The sequence below is a fragment of the Ammospiza caudacuta genome, chromosome 2 (assembly GCF_027887145.1).
Source record: "Ammospiza caudacuta isolate bAmmCau1 chromosome 2, bAmmCau1.pri, whole genome shotgun sequence".
Lineage (NCBI taxonomy): Eukaryota > Metazoa > Chordata > Aves > Passeriformes > Passerellidae > Ammospiza > Ammospiza caudacuta.
Window position 1 is genome coordinate 95116751 of NC_080594.1, and position 16020 is coordinate 95132770.

General features: G+C 39.2%; 1 protein-coding gene across 7 annotated transcripts in view; it reads right to left on the minus strand.

The window, feature by feature from the left end:
• Positions 1-560: 560 nt before the first annotated feature.
• The window catches only part of MCF2L (MCF.2 cell line derived transforming sequence like), a 145301-nt gene continuing 129841 nt past the window's right edge, over positions 561-16020 (minus strand). For 3 of the 7 annotated variants that reach the window (XM_058800624.1, XM_058800626.1, XM_058800630.1), the window contains 15 exons: positions 15846-15915; positions 14575-14667; positions 14334-14426; positions 12814-12939; positions 11976-12197; positions 11366-11458; positions 10837-10915; positions 10620-10692; positions 9287-9402; positions 7680-7739; positions 7257-7331; positions 3805-3932; positions 3098-3210; positions 2867-2970; positions 561-2744 (listed from right to left, as the gene is read on the minus strand). In XM_058800624.1, coding sequence (XP_058656607.1) covers positions 2650-2744; positions 2867-2970; positions 3098-3210; positions 3805-3932; positions 7257-7331; positions 7680-7739; positions 9287-9402; positions 10620-10692; positions 10837-10915; positions 11366-11458; positions 11976-12197; positions 12814-12939; positions 14334-14426; positions 14575-14667; positions 15846-15915 — 1540 coding nt within the window. In that variant the 3' untranslated portion in view covers positions 561-2649. Of the gene's footprint in view, positions 2745-2866; positions 2971-3097; positions 3211-3804; positions 3933-7256; positions 7332-7679; positions 7740-9286; positions 9513-10619; positions 10693-10836; positions 10916-11365; positions 11459-11975; positions 12198-12813; positions 12940-14333; positions 14427-14574; positions 14668-15845; positions 15916-16020 lie in introns of those variants that run through there. The other 4 variants (XM_058800628.1, XM_058800629.1, XM_058800625.1 and 1 more) reach the window with 3 other exon arrangements.

The following is a 16020-nucleotide window of genomic DNA, read 5'->3' on the forward strand; positions in this document are numbered from 1 at the left end:
GCCTGGCATGGTGGTGCCTAAAGTCATCAATCACTGCTTGTACAAGCACGGTCCTCTTCAGATGCAGCAAGGTGAACGTGGTGTCTTGTTTCTCACCCAGCCATGGCCAGATGCAGACCTCCAATTTGCTCTGCTAGTACCAGAGGATCCATGGATACATGGCTTTCCTTGGGAAAACCCAACAGTGATGTGCTTTCTTTCAGAAAAGGGTGTGTGGGGAAAAGGAAATCAATCCAATTACCTGGCACTGACTTTGATTTTTTATCCTCAGCCTGCAGACACGCTTTAATTCCCTAGTGCCAGGCACGTGATTCTAAGTGAGACATGACCACAAAGGTGAAATGGTGTTTTCCTGAGATCGTGCCAGAATAAGCAGGCTGAGGATTTCAATACACAGACCTGGTTTTCTGTTCCAAATCCTAGAACCTCTCTCTGTTTTAATATGATACCCATAAAAAACTTTCAAGACTGTGAGACAAAATGAACCCCAGAGCATGTCTATATAAAGGCATTCAGCAAGAAGTGCTGAAATTTATTCAAATTAATTACAGTAGAGACCTCTGACTTTGAACTCCTAATTCACAACAGCAGTAAAAAAGGAAATGGTGAAATGGGTTGTATTAAAGTGCAATGATGTGGAAAAACCATTGAAATAACACAAATGAGGCTGCAGTGAGAAATGAAACAATAGTCTCATCCAAGCAATGACAGCAATATATAAGTAAATTATGTTACAGATAATTTACAAAATAACTTACATAGATGAAGATAAGCTGAATCTCATGTTGCTATTCCATTGTTAAATATCAGACTAAATATTCCTGGTCAGCACAGTATTATATGGAATAATAAAAAAAAGATCAGAGGATTTTCGTATTGAAAAAGATGCCTGAAGTAAAACCCTTATCAGCATTTATATTGCAGTACTGCAAGAAAACTAAGTATTTATGAATTGTAAAGTGACACATTCAGCAGCATGAAGACTATAAATACATCTTTTACATTGATACATCATATCTACACACATATACATATCTACACAGGCAGATATATACACACAAGCACATACATGCACATACATCTGTGCATACATTTGTGTGTGTATATACATGCTTCAGTTTGTGCTGACCGTGGCCAGCTGCATTTTGATTGCCTCTGGGGTAGGGTTGCTTCTGCATCATTCCTAGGAGTGTTTGTCATTTAATCTGAAGCCTCTAAAACATAAAATTCTGGCATGAAGAGAGAATTCAGGGCTCAGCCATCAGTGAGTCTGATGGTTAAATGCAGTTCCCACTGACATAATCTGCTGTGCTTAGTGTTTCTGAAAAGTTATGCTCTTCATGTCCCCATTATTTTTAAATAATTTGGTGCATGAATCAGTTAAAAACCTGTTTTCATATATGCAAAACTATTTGAGAGATGGACAGGAATGAATACAGTATTCCATATCTGCACTTAGTTTTGTACTGTTTGTAAGGATGGTGTGCAAAGAATGTCAGACAAAGTGAAAATTTATATTAGCTTGCATCATACCCTGAAAAATGGCAAATTTAGTATCACTCTTCCTTTAAAAAATTTTAAAATACTCGTCTGTAACATAAATCTGACTCTTATTTTTTTCCCTCCTGTGCTACAGTTTTATAGAAAAATTATATAATTGGGGGGTTTTTATCTTTCAATATATCTGGAACAAACACCGTGGACTAAAAATATTTTGGATTTCCAGCCCTCATAGGTTTGTTTGAAGGAAGGCTCTTGACCCATAGTGCAGTTACTATAGTTTCCTCTGCCTGTAACTGCATGTTGGGAGACCAGAAAGTAACCATGCAATTACTATTTATTAAAAAATAATTTAGTGAATAAGAACATTTGTGTTTCATTGTGCACCTACATAAGGAAAAGCATACTACTAAATTGCCAAGGCTATGTAAACAGTGATCTTGGTAAAGAATTTGGTTGTGAGGCCAAACAAAAAAAGGGCTATTCTATTGCACATGTCACTAAAATGTTGGAAGGAAAAAAGTAATAGGGTCTCTTGATGTTGTTGTGGCCAGTGAATTGGTCATGTCTGCATCCCAGCCTCTAGGGAGCAGAAGAATATCCTGAAAATCCAAGAGGAAAGGGTGGACCAAACCTCCTTCCTGGTTGCCATGGGAGTCCCATTCACTGCATTGACCGAGGTATGTCCTTGGAGAAAGGGTTTCTTGGGGAGAAGAAATTGTAAACTTGGATTTATTTTCCTCATACCTATCCTGTGCAGTGATTGCTATGTTATTTGTTTACAATGAGCATTTATCATTGAACACATTTTGTTTGCTCACATTCAGATTCTGGCTGTTACATAAAGATACAGTTCTGCAGAAACCTGATCGTGTGTCAAGGAGAAAATGCTCTTGATGCTAACAGATCTTCAGAGCAGAAACCTCTACAAAATCCTATTTCAAATCATTTAACTTTTATTTACAACTTCACATTCCATGCACTTTTCATTGGGATCCTCTGGGAGAACCTGTAAAATTCACCACTAAAAATACTCAGAGCTGGCAACACAGTTCTGGTGGTTCTCCAATGAAGTCCAATGTCCAGAACTCTGCAGTAAATTACACTCTCCAGATTTACCTTCCAGGGAGGTGGGATGAACATGTCATATTAGCCCTTAATGTCAGAGAAGCTGGTGCTACTGACATTGCAGCTATCACTGCAACTTGATGATGTGCTCAAATTGCTGGAGGCAGTGCCTGATTCTGGGAAAAGAAAGGGAGAGAAAAAAACACACAAGAAAATATTGGTGGTTGTTTTTCATTACTTTCTTTGATAATAGGAATCTTCAAAGAGACAATCATCTCAGTTAAAATACATAGCCTACCAGAGCTGCTTAAAGATTGAGCTGATTTTGAGTTGCCTATGAGCATCAGCAGATTGCTTGCTGGAATCCAACCTTCTCTACCACTGCTCAGGTTCTTTACAAACCTAAAAAAAATATAAAAAAATTAGAAGTCAGACTTGTTCATTTGATGCCTTTGGAAGTTTTGCCCTAAACATCTGCCTTCTAAACACAGTTCTGCGTATAAAAATTTCCAGACAGAGATCTGCATACCAAAGTCCATCCTCCCCTTCACGAATCAGTTGAACTAGATCTCCACTTTTCACTGTAAATTCTTCAGAAACTCCTTTGTCATAATCAGTCACAACTGTATATTTACCAGGAGTCTAAAAGCACACAAGAGGAAAGAAAACAAATTATTTTTGTTGAGTACTTTAAGGTATGTTGCAGCTTTTGTTATGTAATTACAATACTTTTCCTTTCTTCCCCATGTACCTACATGCTGAAGATGGTGAAAATATACATACTGGGGCATTAAAATTCTGCTGATTGGTTACATTAATTTTCATATCCTGAAAAACATTCAGTGAAATGTTCCCACTACAACAATTAATTCATATGGCTACAGAAAATAAAACCAAAAGAAGCAGAAAACCTGGCAAATCCACACCATGGCATCTGTGTGGAAGTCTATTGGCGTGGTCACTGAACCTGTCATCACTTGATTGCTTCATCATGGCACAGGCAGCCACAACTTGCTGGGCTGCAGGTGTGCAAAGGCACAGAGGGACCTCCCCGAGGTACAAACACCAGGCTGGTTTAAGAGAAGGAGTTCTCTCCATGCCCTGGGAATATTCCCCAGCTGAGCATTTCAAGGCTGACACTTTCCCTCCTGCAGCTTCAAAGGCAGTCCTGTATCCCCCCCACCACACTGTGCTGGCAGCACTTGCCCAGCTCCATAGGAAAGCATTCCTGGTTACCAGCTTGATCTCGCCTGCTCCTCCCGCTCCTTCTTCCTCCGCATCCGATGAATTCAGCGCCTCTTCGGCACTAGACCAGCCGTCATTTTCTTCGGATGCATCAAGAGAATGGGATGGCTTGGCCCAGCCTTGGGGAAGGAACAGCCAACAGTTAACTAAGCCACTGACTGGGAGAAATGTTCTCCCCACTGAAAAGCTCAACATGAGCAGGAGAAAAACTGACACAGGGAGGTTATTACAGTCACTGGGTGAAATTCACTGCTGGCGAAAGCTGGCCTGCTTCCATCCAAGTAAGCAGAGTTGTGGAAATGCATTGGCAGTGAATTTAGCCCTTTGGATTTATGTAAAGGGAAATTAATGGAGAAAATGCAAATTACCAACTGAAAAGCAAATATATAAAAATATTGGTATAATAAATATATGTTATACAAAGGTAAACGAGGGATAGATAATATTTTTTTCTTTGGAGGAAGCAGAAGACAGGAACATACACTTTTTGGGAAAAGGTTGAACAAACAGGGTTGTCACCCAAAGCAACCTAACCAGCTTGCTGGAATAAGGGATAGATAAGCATTGTCTCCTTCACACTGTCAAAAAATTCCACACAAGCTGCAAGCACTCTGTACCTCAACTGACAAGGCAGCCCAATATTTAAGAGTGTTCAGGGTGACACAAAAAAGTGCTCTGAACTATCTTGGTGTTACACCAAGATACAAACACCACAATAATATTCTCATGCCTGTTATTTACTGTTTTTTCTCTCTGAGGGTGAAACATTTAATTTATTCATAAAGCTGAATCATATCCAGAGTGAACAAAATCCTCTTCCAAATTAGGTACATTAGGTTTTATTAGTGGGATGTTTTACACCAAGTTCAGCAGCTGCTAATAAATGTGTTGAGCTTATAACGAAAAAAGTAATAATAAAAGAGACAAGTATTTGTAAGCAAGATTTTGTTTCAAGCCAAATAGTAACAACAGTGAAATTCAATGAAAAGAATGAAAGGAAGAACAAACCTTCCATTTTATGTAACTATTAGTTGAATTAAGAAAGCACCAGCATTTTTGCTTTGCACTGCTCTTGAGACATTAGACACACAGCTGGTCATGCCAGTGCATTAGGAAAAACCTGAGCAGCATCAGAATAAAGCCAAAGAAATCATAGAAAGGAATCACACCCAGAGCACAACAAACAGAGTGGGACTTTTACCTTTCCTATGCTGCTGAGTGACCTGCACAAGATTGGAAGTACTGACCCATTTGGCCCTGTTGAGGGTTAAGAATGAACTTCTTTCTGTGAAGAAACTGAGTAATAAATTTCTGCTGTATTCCATGAAAATTTCCTTGGAATCTTACATCTTGTAGTTGGCTTGTTGGACACAGCTGAAACCATTTCTGTTATTTCTAAGTTAGGAGCAATGCAACAAAAGAAAACTTGTTTTCTCCTAATTGTTCCAAGGTCTCATTAGAAACAGTACCAATGGGTTGCACAAAAGAAAAAGAAAGTAAAATCACTCTAAGTGCCTGTAACCCCATACTCACTGGGTGACAGCTGGGTGTACAGCTCTTGTTCCTCAGCCTTTTTCTTTTCTTATATTGTGCTGATGTGCTCAGAGCAGACTGGCCTGATCCTGCCATACCCAGGATACTCCTCCTGATACAAGCTGGCACTCTACAATTAACTAGTCTCTATAAAAGCCCATCTCCTGCTGGGAAGGGAGGTGGTCACTATGGTAGAATTCACATTAGCAAACTATGGGACCAAAATGATGCATGTACATTTCATCTGTGTGTGTGTGTTCTCCAGGTTGGGACTACATCAGAGCTCCCTATAAAGGCAGGGAAGGTAGGAAAAGGGTAGACACTCCTGAGAAATGACAAAGTTATTCAGAAATTATTTTAGATATAATGATGCCAGGGAAAACAAGAATTCATTAAGTGCTTCTCTTCAGAAATAATCTAACAGGTTTCTTCAAAGAGCTATGATCAGCCTACAACATGTAATTCTGACACTAGCTCATATTCCTTGAGCTCAGCATAAATGAGAGCAATACAGCAGTGAAAGGAAATGAATGGGGGCCATGAGCTCTGCTGTGGCCATCACCTGGCACAGTTTCATCCCAAAATGCCTGGGTCAGCTCCCTGTTTATCCCTCTTTGAGAGGAAGGAGAAGAGATAAAGTGCCAAAAAAGAGATTGGAATGTGCAAGACAGAAGGAGGAGTTAGTAGATGTTTTAAATTGATTTACTAGGTTTAGTGGTTTCATAAAGTAAGATACTTCTTACTCTAGATGGGACAGAACCCAAATCAGATAAATCTGTTTCAAGGACACAATAATTTTCCAGTAAATCAGCAATGATCTAGGACTCTCTTCCTTGGAAAATTCCAGCACCTGAGGGAAAGCCCATAGAGCACACTTTTCTCTCAGACATTTTTGGGCCCTCAGGATTTCCATGGTACCTGGAGATCTCTGAGTTTTGCCTGCTACCTGCAGAAGAATAACCTTGTAACTCTCATATGCACCCTTGTGGTGTTTCTGCAGGTGTCTAGCCCAGGAATACATTGCCTGCTGCTCAGCAAGGTGAATGGTGTTGCAGTTTCCCCAGCACAGCAGCTGAGCTTGCACCATTTCCACAGACAAGACAAAGACTTCAGAAACCTGGAGGGGAGGCTGGTGATAGGGACAGAAACATCTTCACATTTAGACTAACATTTTCTAAAGGACAGAGTGATGGAAAGAGTCAGAAGGAGAGGGACTGCTCTCTTTGTACCCTCTACTGCTCTAGTTCATTAGACCTAGGATTTTTATTCAAACTTTCACCATCAGCCCTGCTGGTTAGAAATGGGTTGTTTATTGAAGTACTTTCCTATTCTCAGCTTAGCTGTGAGTTGGGAGGATGGGAGGCAAATTGCTGCAAGGGGCTCAGTTAAGTCATCTGAGGTTCACAGGGTGGTAAAAGTTGCCACCTATCACCCAAAGAAAGATACAACAGGGCTGAGTCTGCAGCAATAAATGCAGATCTAAAATAGAAATTCCTCATGATAGTGATCTGAGGTTTGGAATTTGTTTTTTTCTTTTTTAGAAGTTAAATGCTCTCCACAAGGGCCCCAGTGACAGAGGGATTCTAACACTAGGAAAACCATGGTGGCAGAGTAGCTGGACAGCCCTGCAATTCCATTAAACACATGGATTCTGGCTCTTCCTTCAGCAACAGATCTCTTTCCCCCTGTCTTCTAAAAACTAGTTACCCATATGCTACCTTATTTAAACCAAGGTAAAACTTCAACCAGCTCTGCTATCAAAACCAGTATATATAGATCCACTTGGAAAAATAGCTGATGTCAATAGTCCTGCACACAGCAGCATCACACAGGTATTCTCAGCACTGTGATGTAACACATTACATGAGGGATGTGTGGGTACTTGTGGAGTACAAGTGGCATCACTGTACCTCTTGAACCAAAAGGAGTTGGGTCACTCACTACTTCGTGCCGTTTGGCTTTTTTGTCAGGACTGGTAGGAGAAGCTGCAGGAGGATGAATAGGTAAAAAACACAGAAAAGAGATATTGAAGAACTGGAAAAAAGAGAATAGGTGGATTGCATGCTAAATACCTTTGAGTTTACACTGGAAAACAAGTGGATTTCTGTAATAATTTTTTTAGCTGTCACTGCTGCATGGCAGCAGAAGGAATTAACTATTTACAACTAGATATTTGAAGATAAATGGAGAAATTTATTTTACAGTAATAGATGGAAATATATGTAAACTTTCCTAAATTGACTAGGCATCAACTGAATACAATTAACTTCAATTTCAGACAAATTACCAGTTTAAGCAATCATTTTTGTGTAAATCTAGTGCTACAGCAATACCTGGTCCTGTAAGAAGGATCATTGGCAATGTCTGGCTTTTAGCAGAAGGAGATGGAGTTTCTGTCAAGGCAAGCATGGGACATTAGTGCTCACCTCAATAGCATTAGATAAACAACCCTAGAGTCTCTCCAGAAGGAACTCAAAGGTAATTGGGTTTTAAACAGGCATTCTGACAGGGAAAAAAATACCATGCTCAAGTACCATCATCTTAATGCATTTCAGACTGTTCAAAGACAGCTCTTCAAAGCAAGAAGTGACTGTAGCAGTATGATGACTTGGCAGGAGGAAGCAAGAAAAGTCTCAAACACTTTTTGCCTTTTTTAGGAAAAAAGAGGCAAAGACCATTTCTGGAAGAAGAGGGAAATTCTTACTTATATTTCTATCCAGCAAAACAACATTGTCAGACATATTCTGCTGTAGTTATTTATGCTTTGAGAATTTTGTTAGCAAGGATGCCAATAAAAAGTCCTCTATAAAACCTTCACAGAATCACCTTGATTCCTTTTTGCCAAGTACAAGTGCATTTGGGGCAGATCCACTGAAGCTAGGAGCAGGCCAGGTGTCTGGTCAGAAGACAATTTCCTTCCTCTAGTTTTTCTACAGAAATGGGGCACTATAAACTTCCTCCTTAGCCCTGACAGTGAGATTGGAGGCACTGGAAATCATATTCCTTCTCTTGCCTTTCCACAGCACCACTTTTCATCACCTCCCACTCTGGAGCTGACTTCCCTTGAAATCTCCCTGTCAGAGGCACTGACTAAGGAACCTAGCTTGACCTTGCAAGAACAAGCTAGTGTGCACACTGAAAACCTATCACACTACACACACACACAAGGTGATGCTTCAATTACAGCCTTACACAGAAAACACTCCAGCCTTATTTTTAAGTTACCTTTCTGACTTTTGAGGTTAGTAAAGCCCTGCAGCGTAAAGCGCTTTTTTGACAGAACAGAGCATTCTGAGGTAGAGCTAGTGTTGTCTACAAAGGAAGAGAGAGACACAGAAAGAAAAGGGAGAAGGCCATGAACAGATCAAGGCAAAAAGTCATTTGCAGCTATGCCAGGGAATCTGCAAGTTAGAATGAGAAAGGACAACTGAAAGTCCAGGTGCAACACAAGTGTCCAGTTGTTCTTGCTGTGCAAGGGCTTGTACTACCAGTGGTTCAATAAATAATTTCCATGATGGGAAAAAAATTAAAGAGAAAAAACAGAACAGAAAAAAAAAAAACAACTCCCTCTTACATCAAGTAATGCCAAGAAATTTTTTCAGAGAAAGAAAACCCTGAGAAGCTGGGCAGCTTTAAGAGAAGACCTACTGCAGACTTTGGCCTCGGAACAAAGAGTTCCCACCTGCCTTTGGCCACCATCCATTCAAGATGGCTTTGGGCCTGTCCACACCACACACTGGAGTGCAGAAATCAATCCCAAGCTAAGGGCAGATGGGACCAGCAGCACTTTGTGGGTGGGTTGCCCTAGGGCTGAAAACAGCAAAGCCCTGCTGGCTCCCCTGCACTGCCATGGCTACTCTGCTGGTGGATCTGCCTGTGTGTCTGCAGTGCAGGCATGCTCCTTGCAATTAAAGACCACAACATGTATGGGCAAACTCACCTTTGCCTTTCTCAGGGTACTTTGGTGCTACTGTAGTGCCACAACCTTCTAGACTTGTGAGATCAGCTTTTTTCTCCTCCATTTTTTTGGTGTTTCTGATGTGGTTTCGTGAAGGACTGTTTATTAGAAGAGAATGAAGACAATCAATCCAATCACAGGCTTTTATGTAGAGATATATAGGCTGAAAACCATTTATTTGTTCCTTCTCAGACTGTAGATTCCAGGACTGAAAAAGTCATCGGTGATTGTGCATTTAAAGACCATGGGAACATATGAGTGAGAAACACCTCTCCTGACTAACTGCAATCACATGTACCATGGCAGTGGGAGTTACTGGAAAGATGGCTCAGGACAACTTCCTGAGCCATCTCTTGCAGCTAACTTGCAACTTGCACGCTCTTGCAGCTAACAGGCTCCTCCTGAAAGTACTAGGAATAAAAGAAGAAAGGTAAAGGAATAAACTCTGCCTCTCAGAAGCTCTTAATACAGGAACAAATGAGGGACCTTGCAGTGGATTCCCATCACAACTCCGTCTGGGAATGGGATAGAGGAAGATGCTCCACAAATCCAATGTATCTGGGAAACTCTCCCTGACCAAAAAGGAGAAGTATAAGAGACGCAGGGCAGAGAGTTACCAATATATATTTGAGCACACACCATATGGACATGAGCACATGGGCTTGTGCATAGGTACATACACACACATGTGAAAAACCAGACTGAGTAGCAGAGGATTAAAGAGAGGTGTCAGGCAAGGGCAGAACAACAGATGGGAACAGAAGAACATATAGGTTGGTGTGGTGAAGGATAGAGAAAAAAAGAAAAAAGTTCACCCACAAACTGGGACACTGGAGAAATTACACATTACTTCAGTTAAAAAAAATAAATTGGAGTAAAAGAACAAGAGACAGAGAAAAGATACTGCTGTGAAAAAGACAAAAAAGAAGGTAGCATGACATTGGAAAAGGAAGAAAAAGTAAAGGAAAAGAATAGTGAAGGAAGAAAAAAGCTTTTCCATAAAACTCTCTTATCTAGACCATAATGTATATAATCAGCTGCTCAACAAGGAGATGCATAACACCACCAGGATTTTGGATGGTGCAGAAAATTACATTTCTGTGGCATTCTCTAGCAACTGGCAAAACTCATGCCACTGCTGCTCAGTTTAACAGTTCTGGAGATGCATAAACTCCAGGTTTTACAGCTTTATAGTAGGAAGAGAACTAAACCTAAACCTTAAAACACAAAGACTAGTATTAAGGGATAGGAGCAATGAAGAGCTGAAAGTCAGATGTATTAGTATATTCACAAGATGATGTGACAACATACTTACCTTGCACAAGATGATGCTGGTAGTGGGAGAGGTAAGCTCTGTGTTTGTTCTAATGTCCTGTGCTGACTAGCTTCTGAAATGGAGGAAAGAAAAAAAACTGTTAAAATAAATTTGTGTCCTACACTGGGAAGATCTACAGGGCAGGATCTGAAGATCAAAGAAAAAATAGATTTTAAAAAATTGACAAATAAAAAAGAGAATCTCCAAAGTGTTTTACCTCTGCATGCCTGCAGTTGACTTGTTAGCACTTTTCTTATTTCATTTACCCAAGTAGCTTTAACTTCAGGGGTTGGAGCCTACCCAAAAATAAATACAATCAGCCATCAAGCACAGAATAGTTATTACACAAATAGTTACATGCTAAAGCATAGCCTCAGAGGAATCTTTCAAGAGGGACAGACAAAGCTCCCTCTCCAGTGCTTCTGTGACCAGAAACTGGAGCAGACTTGAGGCTGTGCTGCAGTCAAACCCCATCTCCCAAGCCGTCCACTGCTCCAGTGACAGTCATAGAAATGGTGTATACAATTTCCTCTATGGACATTGTAAGATGGGATTATTTTTTCCCCCGGAAGTCTCTTCCCATTGAAATATGATTTAGGTTTTCTTTCTTTTTTCTACATTTCCTTCATCACACTCTATTAGTGATATAACAGGAAAAGAAACCTCCAGATCTTCTTAGGGCTAGGCCCTGCTCCCCATCTCTCTATTTTTTTTTTATTTTTTGAATGTAGGGACATGTAATTTACCTGTACAATGTAAACTTCTTCCCGTGCATTATACCAGATTTCAAATTTTTTTGCATCACCCTTGACATTTTCTGTTATTCCAACTGCAGCCATCTGGAAGCAAAGAGAACAGAAGCTGACCTACTGCATTGCAATTATGTTAAAAACAGAAAAGGGAAGCTACTGGTATTCTGTGGTACCTTATTTCTGAAAAGAAAAACCCCATCTGGCCTCTTGCACAAGGAAAAGAATAGCTAACAATTTGTGATCTGTGTGTTGGAGACAAGAGATTTAGTGCTTTGTATCAGCCTGGCTACCTTGGAGGGAAGAAGGGTTTAGGTGCATTAGATTGAGACTCACTTGTGAAATGTTGCTTTTAAAATCCAGACCAACAAACCCTTCATGATTTTTACCTTTCCCTATGCTTTCTGTGATTAATACAACTGCCATTCAGCTGGACAGACAGCAACACAAACCAACACAGACCTGCAGCACCAGTCAGGTTTGTCTCAAGGAGTGAAGTTCCCAGTACAATGCTGCAACACAGGTTTGCAGATACAAGTAGAATATTGAATATTACTACAGGCTAAGCCCTCAGTACCCTGACCATCAGGACTGATCAGTGCCTTACATTTAAGGAGTGTTTGTAGCTATAAGAAGGTGCTTTCTCATATCCCTCTCCATTTTCTTCTCGCTTCTTACAGAACAGCACTGCTTTCTCATGGAGGAAGAGGTGTCGCTGCATTGGCTTGAAGCGTGCCAAATCCTTCACCTTTGTGTGACCTTTTTTGTGATCAGTCCAGACATTGAAGGATCCCTGCATTAAAAGCTTGCCCAGCTCATTCAGGTTTCCCTGGAACAAAAAAACCAGTGATATTTGTAACTACAGAGATGACATCAGATTACAATACAGACTCCAAACAGGTCTTTAGAAGTCTGTTGTTCCCAATAATCTCTCATCTCAGTGTTTATGGTAGATTTGGAAATGCAATGAAGTCAGTGTTGAATCTCTCCATATAATTTTCACTGGCCACCACTGTTCAGGCAGGATTTTACAATCAAGTGTACCAGTAGCAGAGGCACAGAGAACTACACATGGAGAGAGGGAAGCAAAATACATGTTTGGTTGTTTGGGTCTTCCCCCCTTCTCCTCTGCTCCAAATCTGCTTATGTATTGTTTTGGGATTTATTATTTTTTTGGGAACTGAAAGTTTTGGGTGTAGTATTACACAAAGATCAAAGGAAAAAACAACTTAGGTAGACAGAGGAAAATATTAGTCATAGCAGGAAAACTTCCAAAGAGTATAAAGACATCCCTTTCCTATTATTTTCATTACACAATTAAGTTTAAAAGCATGTTTTGTAAAACACTCTTCTTGTTATTAGTACACAGTATAGGGCATGCTGTACATATATCTAAAAAAGTAAAGAAAATAAAGTTAAAAGTAAGTAAAAATGCTGCTACTCACATCATAGCCTGTAATGGCTATCTGGTGCATAGAATCATTAACTGCTTTAAGAATGCCCAGGATAGATGTCAGTGCTTCCTGAAGATCTTCAGCACCTTCACAGTTCTTACTGTACTTCAGCATTTCCTGAGTGCAAGGCAACGACAACACATTTACCTAGCTTTTGAAACAGTAGCAACTAGGAATGTTCAAATTTTAACACTGAATTTTAGGCAGGAGGGGTTGGAATGAGATGGTCTTTAATGTCCCTGCCAACAAAACCATTCTATGATTCTGTGAATTTAAAGTTAGCAAAGTGAAGCGTTATACCATATAATCTAGGGAGTTCAGTAGTGGCTGGAACTCAATAGAACCTAAAGATTTACTTCTCATTTCTCCTGCTCATTAGCCAAATATATTTTGTTCATCTAGAGGTTTTGTAAGCTGTATGTAAGAATTTTTCAATATTAACTTTGCAAACATATTTTTCTTCACAATTGCAAAAAAAAAAATCAAAAACCAAACCAACAATCCTCTAACAAAAGGATAGGGTCTTTTCATTTGTTACTATTCAGAACAAATTTAAAAACATAGCCAAATTTAATTTACTCTTTTAATTATGGCAAGGCCTGTCATGCTAGTAAGAGATCTAAACTTACTGCACTGGGTATTGTCTATAGATCTAAAAGGGAATTCCTTCTCTAAAGGGATTATTGGTGAAGCAGCATCTTCCAATTTGATAATCACAGCAGCAAGTTCATGTGGAATTCCTTTGACTTCACAGTATGAAAATAAGAATTTATTCATGAACTGTAGGAAGTTATTTTAAGTAAAAAGCCTTTATAAGTCTCCTCTTTTTACACAAGACTAAAGTAATTAATTCTTTAAAGGCTGTTAACAGCTCAGTTTTAACTCAAGAGTAAATCTGGTCTGAAGTGAATTTTTAAGCTACTGTTAAATACAAGAATTGTATCATGTCTTTGTGAGAAATATTTCTTATTTCAAATAATTTTTCTTATTTCAAAATGTTATATAACACTTTAAATAAATTTATGGTAGTATATTGCTGTTATTTTGCTCTCTCAGTATAGCATATTTAAGTGAATCACAACAGCATCCTTCATACAAACACCATACAGTGCTCTCCATAAAGTGCATTTCCTAGAGTCCAGCAAGGCAAGTTCCTGCAATACGGGTGGGGTGACTATAATTGAAGTACTTCAGATACTCTATCATCTTTGTTTCAAGGTTTTCTTGGACCTTCTGTTTTCCCCTCACCAACTTTTCACCTTCTTTTCAGCTGCAATCTAAGGGCAAAGGTAGTTACACAAGATGTCTCTGTGCAATGTTTGCTTATTAGAAGTTTTTTGACTGAAAGAAAAAAAAAAACTGAGCTGAAAACTAATGAACAGGGATTTGTGTGTGTCCGTTTACACATCTGCTCATTAACTCTTAGGTTTCTCTACAGCAGGATGAGAGAAGCAGCATTCAAAAAAAAAAAGCATAAAATGTGCTTAGCATTATAGTTTAGTAATACTTACCTTTAGCAATAATTGGTATTTGGTTATCCTTTGAACAGGTTTCAGCAAGTATGAGTCCAAACTGAGCTTGTGGTCGAGTTTCCTTTGACATTCCTGTAATCAGTGTTGGATTTCATCAGGACACGAATCAGTATTTTTGCTATTTGCTCTTGAGAAGGTTCAGTAAAAATAAACTAAACAAAAACCCCAGACCCCAACAAAACCAAAGCCACCATTATTTTAGGGATTCAAGCAAGCATACCTGGAAAAATACAGAGTCTGAAAACTGCCTCCACAAACTTTCAGATCGAGGTTTATTTTGACAGTATTTCTCATAAATCTGGAAGTCTTCCATCTGGAATTGGGGAGAAAAGCAAAAAGTTCATGAATTCTTGTGACTTTAATAGACAAAGTTCATAACAATTCTTTTCATTTTCAATAATGCTATGAAAGAATCCACCACCACCAAAAACTGAATCATTGTTTTTTGCTTAGGATGCCTCAAGGAATTGCAAAATCACTGATTTTGTAATGGCTACTAATTTACAAAATAAAACACTCCTGTTAATTTTTGCTTCAGTTGAATGTTAAACACATTATGAAGAAGCATATGTTATATTTACAAATATATTTCTTCTACAATATGAAAAATACCTCTATGTGTGCCCAGCCCATGAGACCCACTGTGTAGATTTTTAAAAAGACTTTGTCCTTTTCCTTTATTTTCTTTTTACAAATGTGTTTTTCACTGGGAGTCACACTAAGGTAAATCAAGCAGTTTGCTCCCCCTTACTACTTCAAAAATTAAATAGCATGACTTCAGCACTTGCTGAAAGCAAAAGGAAATAAAGACTGTTGAAAATGTCGTAGTAACCACAGATATAAAGGAAAGACCAGGCAGGAAATCAGCAGGCACAGAAGCACCTCCATCCCTCAGTTTTAGGAAACACCATCTCCATGGATGTAGGCAGTAAACAGAGGGGAGAGGGGTGGCTCCTCCCAGGAGCTTTAGAGCATCAAAAGGCTGATTTCCATACACACATTCTTATCAGCCTTTAATACACTATAGGTGAGACATTGTTTAGTACATCCCCAATTAAAATAAGTTTATTTTTGGAACAAAAATGTTTTGGAACAAAAATGTTTTGGACTTACTCTGTTGAGGTGTACTCTTTAAAGAAAAATGAAAAGAACAAAACAACAATCCACTAAAGAAATCTAACCAAGTAAACCAACAATTTATAGCGATGTGAAACAATGCAGTGCACGACTCCTCTTCATGCTTTCTTGACTGACACTTTAAAAAAGCAGTTTTGTTTTAACAATATGGTAGTTTTTCCTAACAAAATCAATTGTGCTGCACAGGGGAAAGTATCTGTAACTCTCAAATAACATCTACATTCTCAACCTATTCCATGCTCAGGACAAACAAAGGGGATGTGGTGGTCACTGCTACATCAGAATCACTCTCAGCCTAATATTACAGCCCTAAAGAGGTTTGTGAATGCAGTGCCAGCAAAAGGCCACACATACCTGGTCCAGAAAGCACCGTCCTACCAGTTCTGGGTATTCCACATAGGTTTCTAGTTCTCTCAAGAATATCCTATGAGAAAGAAAATTTTCTTAGAGTTAAGAAAGTTGTCATAATGTTCACAGTTTTGAAATTAGGTTTCTAAACTTTTGGAAACAGAGTTGTAATGCTACAAAG